Genomic DNA, 24,379 nt, shown 5'->3' on the forward strand with positions numbered 1-24,379 from the left:
GAAAAACATTCTCCACTTTTCTGTAGTTCATGTTCCTTCTCCCATTTTAGTTTGCGACATTCCAAACCAGACAACTCCTTAAAAGGAATATTAAAGGGTTTGAAATGTAGATAATAGCACAGATCCCTTGACCCTTACGAACAGCCCTGTATCGTGCATGACTCAGTTTCAGAATTTCACTGGCCACCCATCTTGGACTGGTGGAGAGTTGGAGAGCTGGCCTGTTCCTGCACGTGCATTCCACATGAGATTCAGCTGACGTAGGTACTGGCCCCTCTGCGGGAGAAGGGCCCGCTCCCTCTTCTCCAGTTGCTCTGTGCCATCCAGGACAACACCCTATTTCTGCTCACATCTGTGACGTCTCAGCTCCTCTCCCGAGTGGTCTACCCCCTACCCCAGCTCTCCTGGGTTTCCTGTTGAGGTGAGCAGTGACCTCTTTAACAACCAGCTCTGGGTGGTCTTTTCTCTGCTCCCTGATGGCTCATCCTGGTGTTGCCGGGCCTTCCCAGGACAAGGAGATGGCACCTGGTGCCCATCTCAACTTGTGGCCTAGAATTCCTTCATTCCTTCATTCATTCCACAAGCAGCACCTTGTAAATGAACCATTATAGTCAACAAAGCAGAAGCAGGCCCTGCCCTTATGGAGTTCACAATCACCCTAGAAGGAGAAATTGTCAACCAGGAAACAAACATATCTAATTACACATTGTGATAAGTGCTGTTAAAGAAAAGAATGCTGGTGTAGGAATCTGATTTAGATGGAAGGTATGGGGTACTATCAGGGAAAACTTCCGGGGTGTGTGTGGCAGTGGGGGGCATTACATTTAAACTGAGACTGAGAAAATAAGAGGGAGCCAATCTCACAAAGATTTGAGGTAGCAGGACGAACCGGCACATAGGCCCTGAGGTGGAAATGAAATTGGGGCGTGTGTGCAAAGCCTAGAAAGGGGACAGGTAGCTGGAAGGTGGCAAGTGAGGGCAAGGTGCCCCATGATGCGGCTCAAGGGGAGGTAGGATCCGGACCCTACGTAGTCTTGTAGGTAGAGTTTGGAATGATGGAGAGAAAAAGTCCCACTCCCAGCCCCAAGAGCCCGTCTTGGGAGCTGTACTAGTTTGCTAGGGCCGCCATAACGAAGGGTTACTGGGCGGCGTAAACAACAGGAATGTATTTTCTCACCGCTCTGGAGGCTGGAAGTCCAAGATCAAGGCGTCATCGGAGTTGGTTTCTCCTGAGGCCTCTCTCCTTGCCGCCATCTCTGTGTCCTGTATGGTCTTTCCTCTGTTTGAGGCCTAGTCTCCTCGTATAAAGACACCAGTCACAGTGGATCAGGACCCACCCTAACGACCTTTTTTTTAATTTAATCACCTCTTTAAAGACCCTGTCTCCAAATACAGTCATATTCTGAGGTCCTGGGGATAGGGGCTCCCACATATGAATTTGGGGGACACAGTTCAGCCCCTAACAGGGGCCTTCCCTGACCTCCTCTTTGAGGACAGGGATGGGTTGTGGATCAGCATATTGACAATGCCTCAGAGGCCAGAGGGGACCAGTCCTAAGCAACAGTTCCCATCCCCTGTTGAAGGGATGATTAGCAAGTGTTTAGGGGTGTCGAAGACATAGTGGCACCAAAGTGAGGCTTTACCCACCATCTGTCAGAATCCGCGAAAGAGAATTGTGTGATGCAGTGGGGTTAACACAGGGTCCCCAGTGGCCCGCACTTTGGGACACTCTCCTTCAGCCAGCAGTCTAGGCAGGGAAGAGAGTGATAAGCTCAGTGAGGAAGGGGGCTGGGGCCGCCTGGTGAGTGAGTGGGCTGCTGAGGGGTGTGGGGGGTACTAGCCAGGCCCATCCATGCTTCCCAAGGGGGAAAAGGCCCAGAAAGTGCTGTGCTGAATTAAATGGAGGAGAGAACCCCCACAGACCTCACGACCCTGCCTTCCCCAAGAGCCCTCAAGTCCAGTGTGTTTTCAGCCTCCAGAGCCAGGGGACAGCCAGCCCCGAACTGCTGGAGAGCTGAGGTGTCTGCAGACCTGTGGATTAGCCTCAAGCCCTTCCTCCACCTTATGCTGAAGATAAAAATAACTATATGGAAGGAAACGTCCTAGAGAAATTACCTTGGAATTTAGAAAACATGAAATCAGGCTCCATCTAATTAAGATGACATTTTAAAGGGGTGGGGGGTGGAGGGTGGGAAACCCGGGTGGCATTTTCAATTGCAGGCTGATTGTGCAGCCTCTGTAATTCTGGTTCTGAGCAGTTTCCAGTTGGAAGAGAAGACCTGACTTCAAAGGCACTGCCTCCTGCTGGCCGGGCACAGGGAGTGAAAAGAGCAGCATGGGGCCTCCGGGCACAATGTGGCCCAGCTGGGAGCAAAGGAGCGGGGCCGCAGGGGGCCTCAATCCTGGAGCCTCTCTGCCTGTTAGGGGATCACGGGAGCTGCCCCTGGGAGGAGAGCTAATTGAGGCAGTGGCCTTGGTCTTGCAGAGGGAGCTGTTGTCCAGTCTGGGCTATCTTGGGGCCCCTCACGGGGCAGAGTGATGGCCTGGGCTGGTCCCAGGCATCCGGGTCCCATTCCAGTTTCCCCGTGGTGCTACAGAAACAGGCCGTCTTGGGAAGGGGGCTGCTTCCTGCTAGCCTGTAAGGTCCACCAAGTAGAGAAGGCCTGCTCCGTCCCTCCTAGACCCTAGGGACGAGGCAGCCCCGGTCCCTTTCAACGTAGAAGGCAGGTGGATGAGCTTCCGAGTTTGAGGTATGTGGCCAGCAGGCCCAGGGTGGCCCCCAAGGCACCAGATACTGTTCTGCTCTATGGACAACGCAGGGAAAAGAGCCCCAGGTACGTGAGGGGCCAGCTGCCCTCAGAGGCGCCTGCACAGCCCTGTCCACCCCACGTTATCTCACAAAGACGGCAGACTGTGCTGCTGTTGATACTGGCACTCATCCTGCTGACGCGGAGCTGCACACAGGCACACACGCGCACACACCACGATTTAAGGGTTCCACGGTTCAGAGAGCACGTTCGCCCGGCCTCTCACAGAAACCCTGGGAGAGGCATTGGCATGGACATCACCACCACGTACAGCTGAGGAAACTAAGTCACAAAGAGTTGAAATGACTTGCCCACATCTTTTGAGGCCAAGTCCTGGCATTTTCCCCAAATTCACGTGAACTCACGTCACTAATTCCCGCCTGTTTCCACTGGGCTTCCCCCCACCCACCTGGCTTCTGATCAACCCCCAGGGTGTCTGTCCCTTTCCTTCCCTCCGTTTGCCACCTCACTCTCTCAGCAAAAGTCTTTACCCAGTTCCTCCTTGGGAAGGGACCAGGATGGTGATGTGGCTGATGAACATGGGTTAACAGATAGCATGAGCTCAAGGTGGCAGGCCAGGTGACCTTGGTTCCATCACAGTGGAGAGTCAGTAGATGAAAGGCGGAGAGAGCCTGGAGGCCAGGAGACTGGTCTGGACTCTGCTGTCATCCATGCAGGAGAGGTGGGGGTGGCCTTAGAGGTGAAGGGGAAGCGTCAGGGTTTACCCCTTTCTGGAGACAAATGGCAGTTCTTGGAAGTCAGTTGGCTGCAGGAACAGAAGAGAAGAGAATGGAGCTGACTTTGGGGTCTCTAGCTTGTGATGGGAAGCCCAGTATTGTCGTTGGAAAGAGGGTGTGTATCCCCTGATTTTATGAGTATTGTTTTTAGGATAAACTGAATCTTTAAAATGAATCAATTTAATGTCATTTTTTTCTTTTTTAAGTAAATAGCAGCAGTTGTGTGCTGATAGGGCAGAAATCACTAGGATGAGATGGGAAGGAATGCGGTATTAGAGACTGGGATAGGCAGCCAGGAGCAGGGCCAAGGCGGGGGGAGGTTGACTGGACACATGCTGAGTTGAATCAAGGAGCCCCGTGAAGCAGAGGTCAGGTGGGGTCACGCAGCAGCCCCTGCTCTGAGGAGTTCAGGTGAGATCCAGCCCAGGGAGAAGGTGGCTTGAGAAAGCAAGACCGGGTTTGAGGACTGAGCCCTCAGGAACTTCAGTGCACAGGAGCCCACAAGGGAAACAGGCCTTGCATGGACCCAGCAGCAGCGTCCACCGGGCCCGCATCCAGAGAGAAGAGAAGTGGACTCCTGGCAATGGGGAAGGCACGGAGAGCCCTGGCAGGAGACGGGAAGGGAGGTGACATGACAGAAGGGGTAGCAGGAAGGACAGTGGCTGAGGGGAAGCAGGGTCAGAGGAAACGTTTAGATGGACATGCCAGAGCATGAGTGTAGAGAAGGCCCCAGAGAAGGTGGGGATACAGATGAAGAGTCAGGTCCAGAGCCCCCACACCCACCTTTTCAGCCGGTCAAGTCTAACGTGGGATGTGGGGCACAGTGATTTTCCTTTTGGAGGTTTTGCTCAAGTTCATTTGGTGACTGATGGGGCCATAGAGGCTTGGAATGGGGCAGTCCTGGATTTGGCTTCAGTGGTTCTCAGGAATAGGTTGTCTCGGCCCTACACAGCCTGTGCATGGGGACAGTGGGACAGCCTACCTCACTGGAGGGCAGGTACCACTCAGCCGCGGGGCTGCTGGGGACAGGAGGACAGGATGGGGGTGGGGGGGTTCCTCCCTCCCTACTCCCTTCCCACTTCCTTACTGGCCTTGGGGCTGATCATTCACCTTCCCGCTCCGCTGTTCTAAGAGGAGGTTGGCAGCTAGGAGACCAGAAGTCGCCATGACAACAAAGCTCCTTAGCAGGCCAGAACCCCCAGTCCCCCTGTGTCCGTGTCCAGGCAATTTAGGACCATCAGTTCTCCACAAAGGTGAGGTCTCAGGTTGGCTGCTGGATGAGGGGGGATGAGGGCTTGGGGACAGACTCATTGTTGCCGCACCCCCCACTCAAGGCAAGCAGGGCATACATGCCCCTCTCCTCTTCCCATGAGAATGCCACAGACTCCTTTGGAGCTGCAACCACCAGGGAGTGTATTCCCTCTTGAAACCAAACCCAAAGAACCAAGGCAGGAAAAGGAAACAGGAGGGCTGCGGCTGATGGAAGTCTGGAGCTGGCGGAGCACACTCCCGGGAAATCAGGGTGGTACCTCGGGCCTCACACAACCCAAAGCCAAGGCCCCGTGGGTGGGAGGAGGGCCAGGGCCACCAGAACGGGGAGGGGAGGTGGCTTGTCCCCAGCTGCCACTGCCTTGGGGCCCGCCGGACTCCTCTCTCCTGGGCAGGCTCACACTGCCTGCCTCACGCTGCAGGCTTCCCGCGTGGGTGAAGTGGGCGGATTGGAGCTAGCAGGAAGGATGAGCATGTGACTTTTATCTCAGTAGTTATGAACTTATTTCAATGCGTATTAGAAAAAGATAAAAACTAGCGTATCCAGCATCCTTTTGCAGATATTATTGTTAATGATACGAAATTTCCTTGCTCTTGAAATAAGTGTAAGTGGATGAAAGTCTAAAGAAAAATATTAAGTACATTATAGTACAGATGATATATAAACACAGCAAAAATTTAGCATCATTGTTTGAGCTCCTACTGTGTGCCACGCAGTATTCTGTGGATACAGTGGTGAACAAAAATTGTGCCAGTGGTAGGTATGTGAGTGACTGAGGCTTGGGCAATGCCGTTTTGGGGCAAGCCTTTCTCCTTTGGCTGAGGAGAGTGGGGGAGGGAGCACAGATACTTTGGTATTCCAGAAATCTTACCTCTACCCTTCGCCAGCTTACAGTCTTATCGAGAGGGCAAGCTACTAATCATTGAAGCAGTAGAAGAGGGACAGTACTAGGTCATCTATAATCTAGGACTAAATAGAGGCCACATGTCACCCAGGGAACAAAAGCCAAGAGAGGAAGCACACAAATGTTGTATCAGTAAGAGTACCACTAGCTGCTACAACAAACACACCCCTGACATTTCATGGTTCAAATGCAGTGGAAGGTTGTTTCTTGCTCATCTAATAGTCTCGGGCAGGTGCTCTGGGTGGGTGGACGGCTCTCATCCACATGGTGACTCATGGACTAGCCCCTTCCATCTTATGACACCAGCCCCCAGGACTTTGTCCTTCTTTTTGTCCAGGGGCTGTGGGGGGAGGGGAGGGACATATTTTCATATTTCACATATTTTCATCTTAAGAGCCTTGGCCCAGAATGGGTGCACTTTATATTCACACTCCATGGACTGCAGCTCAGTCACATGGAAGTCTGTGACCTGCAGGACAGTCCCTGTCGCTTGCAGGGGCCACAAGAGGGCTGAAATCTAGCCTGCCTTCCCCTTACCAAGCCATGCAGCAAGAGGAAAAGGCTCCTTTGCCCTCACTCCTGCCCAGATGCTCTATGGACTGGCTTTTGCCCTGGCCAGGGCTGGAGGCAAAAGGATGCGGACAAGGGGTGAGAGGAGAGAGAGAGGGATGGAGGAAAACAGAAGTGCCTTGGAGGGGAGTGGAACCTGAGCCCAGGTGGCACCAAGCGGCATCCTCTGTGGCCCTGCAGTTTCAGAGATTGAGGGTCAGCCTGAGCCAGTGCCTCAGCCGTCTCCGGCTGGATAGGGGGTTCCGTTGCCACCCCCCTCGCTCAGTGAGCCCCATGCGGCTCTTACCCAGTGCAGGGCAGAGTGAAGGCCTCAGGCGCTGCCCTCCCCATCCCCAGGTCTGTGTAGTGGCGCCTTGCCCACAGTCACCCAGTGTCAGTGTCAGGGAGGGGAGGCCATGCACTCTGCTCCCAGGCTTTGGAAGACACTGCCGAGGTGGAGCAACTCAGGCTGGAGCAACTCCTGTCACCTGGCCCTGAGCTGGATGCAGACCCTGTAGGGTGCAGCTCCCCCTCCTCCCTCCCTGCTGACATAATGTGAGAGACAGGCCCCCAGAGGCTTCACTCAGCCCAAGCTCCTCCACCCCCTGCTCTTCTCTGGGGCCAGGTGCTGGAAGTTGGGGGAGCTGGCATCCAGCCTGGTCCCACAGCACCTTCCGCTTCCTGCCCTGCCGAGGGCGGCCCACCGGGACCTCTGCCTGGCTCAGCTGGTGCCCAGCCACAGGCACCATTTGGCCTCACCTATGTTTTAGTTAATGGGAGTATTTGTCACCCTTGTTTTTTTTACACCTGTCACTATCCCACCTGCCTCATGTAAACACTGCCAGCATCAACGAGCTAGCACTGGGTCCCCAGGTGGACACAAGTCAGGTCCCCTGGGAGCTCTGTCCCCTTAGCAGCGGGGCTGAGGAGAGCAGTGATGGCAGCAAGAGAGCGTCCCAAGTGCCCGCTTTTCTAGACCCTTCCCTCAAGGAGAAGTCTCCAGATCAGGGCTCAGCCTGGCACTGCCCCCAGGCTCACTGGGTGACCTTGGAGAAGGACCCACCTCCTTCACCAGGCCTCCATTTTCCCCTGGGAAGATGAGGTGGTTAAAGCAGAGGGAAAGCAATGCTGTGCGGGGATTGCAGAGCGTGAGCTCTGGAGGCAGACAGCTGGACTTCAGTTCCCAGCTCTGCCACTCACTAGCTGAGTGACCTTGGGCCAGTCTCATAACCAGCTGAGCTGTGGTTTCTCTGATTATAAAAGGGGGAGAATAATAATGCTTGTGAACATCAAATACAACAAAGCCCAAAGGAAGTGCTCACTACATACTAGCTACTGTTATTATCTCATAGGGGTCCTCCTTGACCTTCAGGGTTCTGAGCAGTGCGCGCGCGCGCGCGCGTGTGTGTGTGTGTGTGGCCAGCTCCAAGGCTCATTGCCAGCAGGATCCTGCTAGAATTTATTATTAGTGTTCTGCTTCCGTTGTATTTATCTTTATGGGTATCTTCTATTTAAAACACTTCACACAAGTTTTTCATTGACCACGGGGATATGGTATGAAGTTTATAAAGTACAAAGATGTGCGTGAAAAGTAGTAAGTGATAGCAATCAGGTGGAACCGGACTTTGGCAGAGGTTTTGAAGGTGTTAGAAAGTAATGTTTGGGAAAGAATGATCTGACCACGCAGTTCTCCAACGTTTTGATTTTGAGACCCCTTGGCAATCTTTAAAATTGAGGACCCCAATAAGCATTTTGTTTATATAGGTTATAGTTATCAACTTTTATTGCATTAGAAATTAAAACCAAGGAAAATTTAAAGTATTCATTTAAAAATAACTGTAATAAACCTATTATACATTAATATAAAAAATACCTCTATGAAAAAAAACGCTATTTTCTAAAAATATTTTAGTAAGAAGAATGTCATTGTTTTACATTTTTGCAAATCTCTTTCATGTCCGACTTAATAGACGATCAATTCTCATGTGTGCTTCTGCATTCAGTCTGTTGTGATGTATTGTTTTGGTTGAAGAATATGAATAAAATTTGGCCGCACACAAACATGTAATTGGAAAAGGAAGGACAAGTATTTTACTAGCCTTTTCAGATAACTCTTTGAAATGCACCAAAACTGGACAAGTGTTAGTTTCTTAAAGGATAGTTGCAATCTGAAACTATATCAATGACCCTTTCCTATTCTGTTACATTAAAATCCATTGGTTTCTTCAACAAATGGTGCTGGAACAACTGGACATCCACATGCAAAAAAGAAGAAAAAGAGAATCTAAACACAGACTTTACACTCTTCACAAAATTTCACAAAAATTGACTCCAAATGGATCATAGACCTAAATGCAACACACAAAACTATAAAACTTCTAGAAGATAACATAGGAGAAAACCTAGATGGCCTTGAGTATGACAATGCCTTTTTAGATACAACAGCAAAGACGGAATTGTGATAGAAATCATTGATAAGCTGGACTTCATTAAAATTAGAAACTTCTTCTCTGTAAACAACAGTGTCAAGAGAATGAGAAGACAAGCCACAGATTGGGAGAAAATATTTGCAAAAGACACATCTAATAAAGCACTGCAGTCCAAACTCTTAAAATTCAACAATAAGAAAACAATAGGCCAAAACCCTTAAGAGACATCTCACCAAAGAAGATATACACATGGCAAATAAGCATATGAAAAGATACACCACATCACATGTCATCATGGAAATGCAAATTAAAACAACAATGAGATTCCACCACACACCTATCAGAATGGCCAAAATCTGGCACTGACAACATCAAATGCTGGCCAGGATGTGGAGCAACAGGAACTGTCATTCATCACTGATGAGAATGCAAAATGGTACAGCCACTTTGGAAGACAGTTTGTTAGTTTTTTATAAAACTAAACATACTCTTATCATACAATTCAGCAATATACTCCTTGGTATTTACCCCAAAGATGTGTAAACTTATGTCCACACAAAAAGCTGGGTGTTTATAGCAGCTTTATACATAAATGCCAAAACTTAGACGCAATCAAGATTTCCTTCAGTAGGTGAATGGGTAAATGAACTATGATATATACACACAATGGAATATCATTCAGCCCTAAATAGAAATGGACTATCAGGCTATGAGAAGACATGGAGGAACCTTAAATGCATGTTACTAAGTGAAAAAAAGGCAGTCTAAAAAGGCTATATACTGTCTGATTCCAATTATATGACATTCTGGAAAAGGCAAAACTATGGACACAGTAAAAATGTGAATAGTGTTGGGGATGAGGGGAAAGGGAGAGGAGACTAGACAGAGCACAGAGGATTTTTAGGGCAGTGAAAATACTCTGTACGATACTGGGATGGTGGATACGTTATACATATGCGTAAACCCACAGAATATACACCACCAAGTGAACTCTAAGGTGAACTACCGACTTTGGGTGACGATGTGTCAGGTTCATCCTTGGTTTAAGGCAAAAGAAAAATGCATCATGCTGGTGAGATGTTAACAACAGAGGAGGGTGTGCACGTGGGGGGGCAGGGGGCACAGGGGAAATCTCTGCACCTTCCTCTCCATTTTGTTGTAAACCTAAAACTGCTCTTAAAAAAATGAAGTCTTTTAAAAAAATCCATCGTTCTACTTCGCACTTTGAATGGGTCTCTGACACCCATGATTTTAACATTGTTTGGTCATTTGGAAACTATTGGTTCACTGAGGTCGCAGATCTTCCAAATGTGGGCACGTTTTAGCATACAATATCAAAAACTCACAGTTGTTAACTGCAACACTGATTATATCTCGTAACAGTTTTTAGATATTGGGAGGCTGACAGGCGTACAGTGATAAATACAAGTTCCAAAATTCTGGCTTTTCACTTGAAAGCTGGAATTTTTTCATTTTGGTAGCAAATGTGTTCGTTGTTTTCCCTGAAGTGATAGGCTTACTTGGTTCATTTTTAGAAAATGTTTGCCAAAGACCCAAGTCTGAATTACCATTGTTTGTCAGGCATTCTTTCAAGTAAAAGTGGTGTCCCATGAAAAAAGGGACTATCCCAGCCAGCAGCTCAGCTTTTCCTCAAGATAACCATCATCCTTTGGTTTGCAGCAAAAGTTCTATGCACACTTTGTCCCATAGAATATGAAAAAGATGTGTGTACTCAAGGGTAGAGATTTTTTAATTCATAATTTTTACTACATCAAGGACATTCTTGAGTAAAAGGGGAATTCCTTTCATTGTAAATGCATGGTGGCAAAGAGGACAATGGCAGCTAGTGCCAGTTGGTGTCCCTGCTTCCTGCTGAGGGGCTAGCAGTTTTATTTACTATTGGTTTCACACCTTCAGTGCAAACATTAACTCTGTTAGAAAGACCAGTAATGCCTTAGTATTGTCAGAAAGCAGTTTTGATCTTGTGAACCCCTGAAAGGGCCTCAGAGATCCCCAGGGGTCCACAGACCACCCTTTGAAAGCCACTGATTTAGCCAACTCCTCCCTTGCGCATTTGGGAGCACTGAGACCCTGAGACGAGATGAGATTTGACCAGGGTCCCGGCGCCAGTCAGAGAATGTAGGCTGAGTTCCACTTTTGACCCCAGATGCACCACTCGAAGCTGTGGCCCTGAGATCCTGGAAGCAGGGTGACATGCTCCTTTTCGAGAACAAAACAGTGTCTGATCATTGTAATGGATGGGAACTGATGTCTTCAGTGAGAGGATGAGGAGACAGGAAGGGGTGTCAGTGAATCAGCCCGAGGAGGGGCAGCAGTCAGCCAGACCTGTCATCTTTAGGACTTGCCCGGCTCCTCCCGCCCCCCCAGCCCCCTGCCATGTGTGTAGTGTTCCAGCACCCCTCTTTTCTCTCCCATGATTGTGTTGCTAATATCTCCCAGCCGAGGCAGCTCTAATTAAACTATTCACCATCGTCACTTTGTGTTCTGAAGAGACGAGGTTGGCCATTATCACTTTTCTTTCCCTTTCACTGAGCTCTGTGTGGGTAATTTCATTCTGCCCTTGTTCGTTTCTTAGAAATTTAGCCTTTCCAATTTTAGTTCCTTTCTCCTGTCTTAGAACATCGAGCTCAGGAAAAAGGAGGCAGAGGGTGAGGGCATCATGGATTTGGAAATTCTGCCCCTTAAAGTTTACTTTTGACTGCATAGTGCCTGCTTGGTCGTTCACCTGTCCACTGGGCCTCTGCCTAGGAGACGCCCAGAAGGTACAGACGGCAGGTCTGGGCCTGCAGGGGGAGAAGGACTCCAAGAGAAAGTGGCTCCACATAAGGCTGTCCCAAGGTGGTGATGGTCGGAACTGTGGTCAGGTGGATCCCCACTCCATCCTCGGGGATCCGAGCGGACCACTGCCCTTGCGGGCCCCGGACAGCCTCCATCCGGCATCCCCCTGTCTCTGCCGGTCACCCACCTAGCACACGGGGGCATCCGCACTCCAGCAGGCCAGCCTCCTCTACCCGCCCCCCCCCCGCCCCATTCGGCACTGGCCTCGGCATTCCCTGTGCAGAAGCTCTGGACTAGCTGCCGCCCTGTCCCCTGCCCGTCTCCCTACCCGGCCCTGGCACAGGACACCCTGCTGGAGTGGTTTTAGGAGCTACATGAAGTGAAACGGCCTCATCTGAGAAGGGCGAAGCAGGGGAGGGGCCTGAAAGCCCAGAACAAGGGGGCAGCCACGTGCCCTGAGGAGCAGGGAGCCCAGGAAGCACAGGCAGAGTGAGAGCTCCCGTCCCACACCACACACAGGGAGCGCTAGCATTGTCTCTGTGGGAAGAGTTTTCACACCCTCAGAGCTGCCCCACAGTGGGACCCCAGACTGCCTCCAAGCCCTACCCCACTGGAGGTACACAAGTCCACACACGTGGGCCATCTGTGCAGTCAGGTGGCTATTCTTAGTTAAATACCTCAGGGCTGCACAGACTTCCAAGCCCTGCCATTGTCCTCAAGCCCGCGGATGGCTGGAGGGGCACCTGACACCTTCCAGGACCACTGCTCCTGGCACGGTCCTCGGCTTTGCTAAGCTCTCTGCCCTTCCCCCCTAACTCCCTCCTCAGGGAACCCCAGTGTCTGCCCTGTGCCCTGCCTTCTGGGCATAGCTGACCCCTGATTGCTCCTGTCCCAGACATACCCCTTCTCATACACCCCACCCCACACCCTAATTTCTCCTTGAGGCCCAGACCTTACTCTGTGGAAGAGCCGTCCTGTCCCCACAGTTTGTGGTGGATGTGTCTGATGCCCTCACTGGACTACACGCGTGGGCAGACAGGATACATGTCCTGCTGGCTGTTCTGTCCCTGGCGCCCAGTCCTGGGCTCAGCACAGCGCAGATGCTCAGGCAGCCTGTGGTGAAGGAACGTTCACTGGTCCAGCACTGGCTCCTTCTACTTAGGCCGGCGCCCCGGTGGGAAACCACTCCCCTGACGGGCTGACCAATGCTTCCAAGCGGACACTTTTAGGTGTCCAGTGACAGAACCGGTGACAGGGACTCGGGACTCAGGCCACGGAAAAGCCAGCAGAAAAGCCTGCTTCTAAACAATTGGAAGATCCAAGGGTTTTAAGGCTGCAAGGGGAACGATCCTTCAGAAAGTGAGGTCCTTCGGAAAACGCCAGCCTTCTCTGCCTCCACAGGAAGCAGGCTGGGCCCATCACGGAGAGGCTCCTCAGAAGGGCTTAGGACAAATCCCTGAAGAACCCAGGAAGTTTGGACTAGCTTCTGACCCAGCTAGAGATCTTAGGAGAGCCTTCCAGAACAAGGCCACAGGCCCCTGACCAAGACGGGTCATGGGACAGAGGGAAGGAAAGTCAAGGGGACACTTCTCACCTGATGTGTTCAGGGCACCAGCTAACAGGCTGGGGAGATTCAAGCAGCATGTCCTCTTTATGCCAAATATGAACGTTGTTAAGGCCAAGACCCCGCTCAGTAGTTGGTGTACGGTGGATAAATGAGTAAATGGGTGGATGGATAAATGGGTGGCTAGATAGATCGAAGAGGAATGAAAGGAATGGGTGCACAAATGAATAATTAAGGGATAGACAGATGCTTTGGGAGATCAGAAGGGAGGTAAAGGGAAAGTGGGTGGGTGTGGAAGTGAGTGGATGGATGAGCCGGGGGGCTGATGGTAGATGATGTGATGGGTAGGTGGGTGGATGCATGATGTTAGAAAGGTGGGTAGCCTGGATAGGTAGAACGGGTGTGTGGATGGGTGGACGGGGAAGGAATGCGCAGATTTGGAAGGAGGGAGGATTGGAAACGGCACCAAATCCTTGGTTCTGCTGTCGGACCCCTCAGGGGAACTGGGAAGGGTTCCCTCCCTAAGGCAAGTGGTAGACCTCTGAGGTCTCCCAGCCGCCACCCCACCCCAGACACCCTGTGACCTGACAGCATGCTGCAGGCACAGGCCTTGCGAAGACCCCTAGGCCCAAGCAAAGAAAGAGCCCCAAGCTCACCTGGTCCCCAACCACTAAATGCCTATAGAGCCCCAATTATTGCTACAAAGAAAGACATCTCGCAAATGTCGAAAATGTCCCTGGGGTGGCACTACTTCACTGAGAGTCACAATTAGGGAGCAATCTGCCAGCCCAGGGCTAGGAAAGCCCAGGGTGTGAAGAGTGGGCCCCTCTTTCCACTGCTGCCCCCCACTATGCTGAGGCCCCGCTGCAGAAGAAGGAAGGGGTACTCACTCCCCTGTGTGTGAGAGAGACAGGACATGACTGCTGCATTTCCTCAGATGTACGGGCCTGGGTGGCATGGGTCTGGCGTAACTAAGTACCCAGAATGCTCCTTGCTCCCCTCCCCTGCCATTCTCCATGTCAGCCAGGCTTCTAGCAGCTGACGTCTCTCTGCCTCCTCCCCTTAGCAGAGTTGGCAGCCAAGAAAGGCAGCTATGCCCGCTGGGCCTGGCCCTGCCCTGCCTGGTCCCTTGGGCTTGGCTCCCTCTTTCCTTGACCTGTGTGCTTCTGCCCCCTGGTGGCAGCTGGGACAACTATAATGTACAGGGCAGGGCAGGGCAGGGCACAGGCCCCTCCAAGGCCTGATGGAGGCTTGTCCCTGCAACTAGAGTATGTGTGTGTACTGGTGTGTGTCGGGTGTGTGTGTGTGTGCACGTACTCACACTTCACTTAGCCTAAAAGATTAGAGATGGAGGAAAACGGAAAGAGCCAAAGTAGCTCCTCAAATGGAAGGGGTTATTATTATAATTACTATGATTATTGTTATCAAATCGTCATGCTGGTCTGCAGTCTGTACAAAGCAGGCTTATTTTACGTCAGCGTGTTTGTGTCTGAGGGACTTCATCTTTGCTTATAATAACTAACATTTGCAGGGCTCTTTATGTTGCAAAGCCGTGGCACATCTTTAGCCTGTTTCATCTGCACAAACAACCCTGTGAGGTGGAAACTAATAAGACCAGAGGTTCAGAGAGGGTAAGTGGTCTATCCAGGGTCACATGGCTAAAAAGCTGCAGAGCCATTTTGAACCCAGGTCACCTGACTGAAAATTCCTATTTACTTCCCACCATATTTGTTGCATTCATCTCTTGGGAGAGAAAAGGCTCTTTATTACACTTTAGCTCCCAGCCTCTTTGCCACTGATGCTTATTGAAAAGTCTACATTGCCCTGAAGAGCAGGGAAGCGTTTTGAAGATCTGACTGTTAAAGTGACGTAAGCCATCCCAATCTCAGACGATGGGGACTCCTGGGCACCTCCCAGGCCCTGGAAGTGAATGGAGACATGGGGCTTGGGGAGGCCAAGGGAAGGAGTTTGGGATTTAGGAATAATGGAAAGGTATTGAAAGAGTTTAATAGGAAGAGTTATTACATCCACTAGGATTGGATTTGACTGTGAATATTTGAGACTCGGAAAATAATGACTTAAATAAGATAGGAGGTGATTCTAAATGTAAAAATTAAATTAAATTAAATTAAATTAAATTAAAAAGTCCAGGTGGTATGGAGTGTCCACAAAGTTCTTTAAGGATCTAGGCTGTTTTTAGATTACTGTTCCGTTATCCCTAAGGTGTAGATATCGTCTTCATGATCGAAATTGGCTGCTAGAGCTCCAGCTATCACATCCAAGGTCCAGGCTTCAGGAATAAATGAGAGAAAAAGAGTGTGCCTTCCCTTTAAAAAGACGTTTCCCGAAGACCTCACTACACTTCAGTAAAAGTTGTCACATGGTCACACCTAGCTGCAAGCAAAATTAGGGAATGTGGTCTTGTAATTGGATGTCAGTGTACCCAGTTAAAGCTTGGGGGGTTCTTTTTCTAAGGGAGATGGGGAGAATCGATGTTAGGAGGAAAGTACTGGTCTCCTGTGTGGGGAACAGACTGGAGAGAAGCAAAAGGGAGGCAGGGAGTCCTTGGGAGGGGGCATGGGGCAGCCAGGAGAAAGGTGGTGGTGGCTTAGACTCGGGCATGGACGAGAGGAGATGGGGAGAAGTGGACTGACTGAAACAGGCTTGAAAGAGAAACCCACAGAATACTAGACAGTGGAGGGAAGTGGCAAAGCCAAGAAGACGCCTAGTCTTTGAGTTTGGGCAGTTGGACCCATAGTGGTGCCATACACTGAGCTGGGGAAGATCTGCGGAAAGAGCTAGGGTGGGCCGGGGCACCGCCAGCACAAGACCTCGCACCTCTGAGATGAGATGAAGCTGGGCAGACAGCCCCAGAGCCCTGGCGATCCACTGGCCAGTCCCAGGACATCATCTAGTCCAGCCTTCCCCAGGCTGTATCGGATTCCTGGGAGACTGTGCAGACACATCGCAGAATTGTCTTCCTGTGAGGACCAGGAAGCTGGGGTATTTGCCCACAATTCCTGTCCATCCTGGGCACTAACTCCCAAACCGTGCGGCCTGCGGCACCCAGAAGGAGAGGCAGGAGGCCAGTCCACCTGCAGGAGCCCTCTGAAGGCAGCCTTGGGGACAGGCCCAGGTATACGTGGGGCTTGGCCACAGCACCTGCTTCACATTCACTTGCTCCGACCTGGACAGTAAATCAGTGGTCGCACAGACCTTTCTGGAAACAATGTTACCCTTGGTGCGGACCCCTCCATCAGGCATCATTTGCTGGCAGTTTCTGTAAGTTGGTGACTGCTCTCAGCACGTGTGGGTCTGTCCTCTGTGGTGTTACCTCCTGATCTTGAGTCCCAGCTCTGCCACTTAGCCACCTGTGAACATAGGTGATTGCCTTCTCTCTCTGACCCGCAGTTTCCTAACCTGTAAAATGGGGATAATAACAGTTATAGCGACCACTGTACTAGTTAGCTATTATCACACCAGTGCCATCTCACAGACCTCTCACAAACCTCCCCTAACTCAGTCACGTAAAACGGCAATCCTTTCTTCTCACGGGGCAGGGGTTCAGCTGAGCATCTGAGACCCAGGGGGGGCTCAGCGGTGCTCCGTGCACCCCTCACCCTCTTCCTGGGGTGAATGGGAGAGCCTGGGCAGGTCCATGATGATGGTAGCAGCCCAAGAGGACAAGTGCAAACACGGAGGCCTCTTAAGGGCTGGGTGCACATCTGCTACATCTTCCCATGGGCTGGAGTGAGTCCTTCGGCCACGATCACAGTCGAGGAGAGAGGCAGTCCATTCTGCCTGTAAGGGAAGGAAATGCAAAGATACTGGGCAGAGGGCAAGGACACAGGTCCTGCGAAGACTCAGGCCCATAATGCAGCCTCCCGCATCCCCTCGTGATGTGGTTTGAAATTCTAAGCAAATAGTGTGTGTACACTGGAACGTCCTTTGTAAACTGTCACATGCTACATGCATGTGTAGGGTGCTGGTGATGGTGAAGTCAGTGACTTTAAGAGCCTTCTGAGTCCTCAGGGAACACCACCTTCCTGGTTAGGTGGTGTGTGCATTCAGTTGTAGTCTTTGAAGATGGGTGAGACTGTTTGGTATCCAAAATGAGGGGAAGAGGGAAGACACCTGTTCATTATGGAGTCCTTTGTCTGCAATTCCAGCAGAGTCTCGGCCTCCATGCGTGTGTGCCTTACGCATATTGTACCCCCTCAGACAATGGAGGAAGGGACAGGAGGCAGAGAAAGGGTGTGCTCCCTGCCTCACTGTTCAACTTTCACCCTGCCCTTGTTTAACCAGGCCTAGTTCCTCCTGACCCCAAGGAAAGGCAGGTGACAGACCAAGGGCAAACAAGTAACTAAAAAGTTTTAACTTCAGAACAGCCAAGGACCTAAGCTCTAGAGATTTATGATTGATTTAAGACATTTTCACCATATGCCCTGACTAGGGAACGAATCTAGGTGCTCCCCACCCCCAGGGTACAGCTCCACCAGGCCCTGTCCCTCTGCTACTTGAATTCTCAAGTAACCAAAATGCCCAGTTCCAGAGACTTTGCCCCACCTGGGGTAAGAAGTCTAGAAACTTACATCAGCCAAGAACATTGACATTTTTCCCCCAACAAATACTACTCAGAACCCCAGTTTTCAAAATAAATGAAAGCAGAGCTGCTCAGCTTTCTGGTGTTAGAGGGTGGAGAGCAGAGCCCCACAGACTCCCTATCCTGCCGGCAGAGGACCCTAGGGGTGCACGGGGCATCGTTGGGAAGTGCTGCGTCAGAACTTCTGCGATACAAGGGCCTGAAGGCTGGGACAGTAACACTCATCCCCCCAGAGTCCTAGGAAACCAGACTGCATGTATCCAGAGGCACGGGGCATCTGACCAGCCTTTGGGCTGAGAGTTGTCCTGATGCCCTAGCAGGTGTCCAGCCAAGGCTTCTGTCCCCACCAAGACCTCAAAGCTACCACCCATCTCTCCTCACAGGCCGATGCCAAGATGGTGTGTGACGTGGTGAGTCGGATGGAAGACACCGAGCCCTTCTCCCCAGAACTGCTTTCTGCCATGATGCGACTCTGGGGTGACTCAGGAATCCAGGAGTGCTTCAACCGGTCCCGGGAGTATCAGCTCAACGATTCTGCCAAATAGTGAGTGTCGCAGGCAGGAGGGTGGCTGCCCGCACAGCGGTGACACAGGCGTGGACAGGGATGGGGATCAGTGGGGCTGAAGTCACAGCTGTTAGAAGGTCTGCCACAGGTGACAGGAGGGAACAGGAAGCGGCTTCTGCTGCTGTCCCCGGGATGCGGAAGAGGCAGGGACCGGGGGCACACAAGAGAGAGCCAAACAGCGGGACTCCCAGACGGACAGCAGGGCCTGTCACCTGCTTGCTCTGGAGAACCCCTGACCCCGGAAACGCAAATCAACAGCCATATAGGCAGAAATTACTTACTTGGTACCATTTTGTTTTATTTTAGAGAAAAAGAACCTTTCCATTCTTCTATATTAAAAATAAGGAAAATGTAATCCATCCAATAAACATAATAAATAATCAAACATAAACTTTAATACTGGCTTATAACTAAATAAGAGGAAGGAAAGCAGAGAGGAAAGAGCCGGAAAGGGCAGGGAAGGGAAGAAGAGAGAATGAAGCCATGGGAAGAGGCTTAGTAAAAGCCAGAGGAGGGGGAGGAAAGGACAGGCAGAGAAAGTGACCTTGGGGCTCTTCGTGTGACGACAGAATCCCAGGACCGCCTGCTGCAGATTTGTCAACCCAGGCATCTCTAATGAGGTCCTCGCTGGTGACATGCCCTTGGCCCCTAGGCTCAGTCCCTGGGATGGTCTGCATTGGTTGGGGACGTGTCTTGTTCTGTCTTGGAGATACTGGGATTGCACCCTAGCTTTCAGGAAATGTGTCCCACTTTTGCAGTCTGGCGCTCAGTTTTTCAGTGGGAGCCTCTGGGCTTAAACCTACTATTTTAGGCCACGTGTGCTCTGACACCCATCTGATTCAGGCACCCTCACCAGGGCTTCTCAGCCAGGGCCACTCTGCGCCCAGGAGACATTTGGCGATATGTGGAGACATTTCTGATTGTCATGATTAGGATGGTGCTATTGGCGTCTCGTGGGTGGGGGCCTGGGATGCCAGCAAGTCCCCTACAGAGCACAGGACAGTCCACAGCAAAGAATTATCTGGCCCCAAATGTCAGTAGTGCCGAGATTAAGAAGCCCCGGTCTACACAATGCTGGTGTAGCAGAGGCCAGGACCACAAAAAGAGCATTCCACATGGGCATTGGGACTTCTTCTCTGGCCATGACAGCGGCTAACAAATGAGGGACTTGAGGAAGGCCAGAGCCCCTTCCCATCTGCACACCTCGATTGTCCACAGGGCAAGTGCTTGGGACCTGGGAGTCCCAGCCCCTGGTGAACCCTCAGGGACACCGTGATGGGCAGGGCTGTGAGCCTCGAGCTCGTGTCCACAGTCCCTGTGCTCACTCAGATGACAGACCTCCACCCAGCTCTTCCCTGAGTGGCCTGAGAGAGTCCTCCCTCCTTCTCCCGCTCCCTGCACCCCTGCTGGGCACCTGTCCAGGGCCTTCCCACAGCCCCCCACAACCCTCAGTGGCCTCTCAGGGCCAACTGGCCCAAGTCTGTCTCTAGTGACTCTTCAATTCACGCTCTCCATTTGCATTTTTATCCATTTAACCAATTATAACAAATCCATTGGGGAAAAAATGTTTTTTATAACACGGAAATGTGTGTAATTAGTAGCAAACTTCTCCCAGGACTGTTCCCTCTCCCACTCTTTACTATTTCCACTTATTTGTCCGAGCAGTGTCCAGAAAAACCTGGCCCTCCTGCTGTAAATAGTATGTACCAACCTCCTGCTATAAAATTTGGAGTATTCCACTTTGCTCGTCTCTTCCACTTCCACTCCGTTTTTTTTGCTAGTTACAGGATTATTTTTAATTCTTCCAATAGTTACTTTTATAACTTTAAATAACAACCTTGAGTCTGTATTTGTCAACTCCCCACTAAGTAAGCTAAGGAAATCCGCCTTCCTTCTCTCTTGTCCCTGCCTCCTTCCCCATTTCCTACTGCCAAGAGTATAGTATTGGCATTCTGTCGTTCACCTACGGTTAGGTCTTCTGTGTTTCATCTTTTCTTGTGGGGACAGAAGGGAGAGGGAGGCCTACTAGGGCTGTCTGTCTCATGGCACAATTCCAGGGGCTCCACTTCCATCTTAGACTGAGTGAATGGCTCCCCAAGGCCCAGAGCCCCAGTCGCCATGCACCGCAGCCCAGCCCCCGGAGGCTGGAGGGGAGGGCACCAGGGCACGGGAGAGAGGGAAAGGTCCAGTGCTGCCCTCTCTCATTTTCTGAACGTGGCTGGTTCTCCTCTCTCCTCTGAATGAGGTCCCAGAAACCCAGAAACCTGAGCACATCCAAGCAAAGACTATAAAATAAAGTTCCATGGCTTGGTTAGGATTGGCTTTTCCAAATCCAGCTCCCCACCAAACGTCATGGGTGCTTGCTGTCGAAGTGTCCGCCCCCTCGCCCAGCAGCACTGGACCTTCCTTGCAGTGCCATCCCCTCCGTTCCTGGTCCTCGCCTTCCGCACTGGCGTCCCTTCCTCAGACCCCCTCACCACTCCCTGCCTGTCCCCACCTGCAGGCCCCAAGCTCAGTCCTTCCCCTCCATGAACCTCTTCCCCTCCGTGCCACCGCGTGCCTGGGTGGTCCAGCCTCATTGCTTCCAATTCCTCGCACACCCGGAAACCTCGCACGTTGATAACCGCCAGCCCAGTCCTCCCCCTCCCCCCCCCCAGCATCTATGCGAACACGTCAGCGCATCTCAAATGAATACATACCAGCTGAACTCCTGCAGCCACCCTCCCCCCAAACCTGCACAGCCTCCGCTCCTTCCCCCACAAGCGCCGCTCCATTCAACCCATGCAGGCGGCTTTCACTGGCTCTTCCTCCCGCACCCCACTTCTTATCCCCTATACAGCTACCTGTGTGGGGAGAACTGCCCTCACCTCCCCTGGATGGATGGCGGCGACAACCACCTCACAGGCCTCCCGCCACCCCCACCCACGCCCCCCGCCTTACAGCTGCAGAGCCGGTGTTTCCACGCTCTTGTGGTCAGAACCTTCCGGGAGCTCCCATCACTCAGAGACAAATCCCAAGTCCTCACAGTGCCCTCCCAGGCCGACGTGCTGCGCCCCACCCACCTCTGTCACCCTCTCCCAGTCTCACCTGCTCCCTGCTCCACCTGCTCCACCTGCTTGCCACGCCTCCACTCCCCACCAGGCCTGCCTCCCACACTCCTTCTCTCTCCACTCCCGGCCTCTACGTGCCCGCAGGCCCCTCAGCTGGTCCATGGGAGGCTCACCGCTCACCTTCCTCCGCCTCCACTCGAAGGTCATCCTACCTGAGAAGCTCCCCCCACCATCCTGTATCACATAGCAGCCCCAGCAGGCCTCCCTCCCAACTGCCTGATTCTCTCATCCTGGTACCACCTTCTGACAGGTTATAGCTCTTACTTGTTAATTGTCACACACACACACACACACACACACACACCAGCTCCGGGAAGCTAGACATTGCGTCGGCCTTATTCACTGCCCCATCTTCCCAGGACAGTGGGGAGGTAGTGCGCACAGTAGGTGCACATCCCTCTGCTCACTCTCCCCTCCCGTGGCCATCTCCCTGAGTGAGGCTCGAGCAGCACCAAGACACAGAGCACCGGGTTGTGTATAAGACCAGAGGTGTCGAGCTGGAGATTGCAGGAGGGTGTCACTTTGAAACCAGCCCGGGTTCTAAGCAGAGGCAGTGAGAGCAGGTGCAGGAGGATGGGGGGGACACGCACAGAGGGGTTTAGGAGTAGTGGGAAGGTCTGGGCGGGGCTGCTGCAGGCCGAGGCCTAAGCCCACACCCTCAGGGCCTGTGGGGACGCTCTGAGGTGGCCCGAGCTGCCAGGTCTGCACTGCAGCCTTCGCCCCCTCTGTCCACAGAGCAGAAGGGCCCTGGGAGCCTGTTAAAGAGCATGGGCTCTGGAGTCAGACAGGGCCAGGCTTGAATCCCAGCAGAGTCCCTGTCCTGGCAGTGTGACTGAGGCTGGGAACCCACCATTTGGTTTCATTTTCTGAGGGAAAATTCTCACAAGGATTTGAGGCAGGCCTAGGGTAATGGTTCACCATTGGGCCCCTCATTGGGGAAGGCATCCGCCTTTCCCAGCACCATGGACGTCCATAAGCTGGGGAGCTGGTCCCCAGCAGGTCCCAGGGCCAAGTGCTCACAAAGTGTGGCCCCTCCACATGCAACCTGGGGCCCCTCATCGTCCTGCGCCTCAGACACTCGGGGCTCCTCCCCTGTGGGCTGCTTCTACCCCCAGGCATGAAGAATAGGTGCCTGGCCCATCCTACAGGTCCGTCCTGGCTCAGCTCCTTCCTTCCTGATTTCCCAGCTTCTACCCTGGCTTTGGGCTCAAACCTAACCCATACAGACCCCAAAGCCCTTTCAGTGCTTGGCCTGGGTGGGTGAAGTGCAAAGGCCTGGTCTGTCTCCAGAAGTGGTGGCATGGGAAGAGAGCCCTGATGCCAAAGAGCTGGTCCCAAGAAGGCCCAGCCACTGGCCAGCTGTGTGACCTCTGAGCTTCTGTTCCAAGAGCATGAGATGGGAAGAGGCTCACAGACCCCTTGGTAAACTCTCAGGAAGTGTGGAAAGAGTGGGGGGTTGTTCGGGGAGACCTCTCGGAGGCATCTTTCAAACTGGTCCGAGCGTGAACTCTGGGGCCAACAGTCCAGGTTCAAGCCCCAGCCCACAGCCGAGCACGGTGCTGACCTTCACTGGCCCCGTCTTCTAGTCTGTAGGTTAGTACGTTTAACTCAGAGCTTAAGGATGAAGCATGATTACACAGGTGAAGAACAGAACCTAACTGTTGGCCGTTGTTATTGCGAGCTGAGGAAATGACAAAACAGCGTTTTAAACTTACTGATCTCATTGAAAAGTTTGATCTTGTCTGGTGTACCTGGAACTGTGTGCATAGCCCCTTGTGTTCTGAATTAGAGGCTCTTTGAGAATGTGTGGCCAGGACATAATGTCCCTTCCTACTCAGTCACCGCCCTCACCCCCGCCCCACCTGGCTCTGGACAAAGTCGTGCCATCATTTCCACAGTGGCCTGCAAGGGTCCCTGATGGGGACTGGGCCCTGAGGGGGGTGGCTCAGCAAGCCCAGAACAGTGCCCAGAGCTTGGTCCATGGTCCCCTCTGTGTTGCTGTCCCCAGCTACCTGGATAGCCTGGATCGGATCGGAGCCACCGACTACCAGCCCACTGAGCAGGACATCCTCCGAACCAGGGTCAAAACTACCGGCATCGTAGAAACCCACTTCACATTCAAGAACCTCCACTTCAGGTGAGGCCATGGGACTCCCGAGACCCAGCCAGGGTAGAGACGCTAGCCTGTCAGCCTCAGCTCATCTGGAACACCCAGATATCACCCTGCCTCTAGAGCTTTCATGTTGGGACAGTTAGATTTGAGAAGGTACCTGTCTGTGGGTCTGTTTTCCATCAAGTTGAGGGCTGGGGTGAGCAGGGAGGCTTCCTGGAAGAGGGGTCCTAGAATGGGGCTCTGAAGAATGTGGAGGGGTTAACTGGACAAAGGAGGGGAGCCTGTCCCCGGGTGACATCTGAGGAGGAGGAGGATGGGTTGCCTCGAAGGCCACCAGTGGGGAGGGGTGGGGAATGAGGATGGGGAATGAGGCGGGACAAACCCCAAGGACCCACATCATCTCAGAGCTGGAAGGGGCTTATGGATCAGCTGACCCATCCTGTCCTGGTACAAATGGGGAAACTGAGGCCTGGGAGGAGCACAGCTGTCCCCAAGCACAGGGCATAACCTGAGCCCAGGCTCTCTGAGCACTCAGAGCAGGGCCCTGAGGTGTGTGGCTGAACTTCTCAGGCCCTCCTGGAGGGCTGTGTCCCCACCTGGGTGACCTCCATGCACGGAGGTCCCAGCCTGCCTTCTAGGTGTGGTTGCTGGGTGTCCGGAGGAGCCGGAAGAGAGGCCAGGAAGGCAGGGACCGCAGGGATAGACAGGTGTAAGGCCCTGTTTCCTGTCCCTGGCCTGTCTGGGAGGGCTGGATTCCAGATCACTTGCCACCCACCTCCCCAGCCCCAGCCTGTTCCCGTAGAGACTAGGGCTGAGATTCTGTCTCCTGGGCCCTGGGTCCTGGGCAGCCTCTTTGCAGGGCTGTGGGAGCTGTTCTGGGTGAAGGTGCCTCTAGAACTCCCCTGAACCTGGGGAGCACAGTCATGGGC

General features: G+C 52.4%; 1 protein-coding gene across 3 annotated transcripts in view; it reads left to right on the top strand.

The window, feature by feature from the left end:
- The window catches only part of GNAO1 (G protein subunit alpha o1), a 145,413-nt gene that overhangs the window by 101,578 nt on the left and 19,456 nt on the right, over positions 1-24,379 (top strand). For all 3 annotated transcript variants that reach the window (XM_081030807.1, XM_081030806.1, XM_081030805.1), the window contains 2 exons: positions 18,046-18,206; positions 23,346-23,474. In XM_081030807.1, coding sequence (XP_080886933.1) covers positions 18,046-18,206; positions 23,346-23,474 — 290 coding nt within the window. The remainder of the gene's footprint in view (positions 1-18,045; positions 18,207-23,345; positions 23,475-24,379) is intronic.

Source organism: Rhinolophus hipposideros, assembly GCF_964194185.1.
Source record: "Rhinolophus hipposideros genome assembly, chromosome: 21".
NCBI classification, from domain to species: Eukaryota; Metazoa; Chordata; class Mammalia; order Chiroptera; family Rhinolophidae; genus Rhinolophus; species Rhinolophus hipposideros.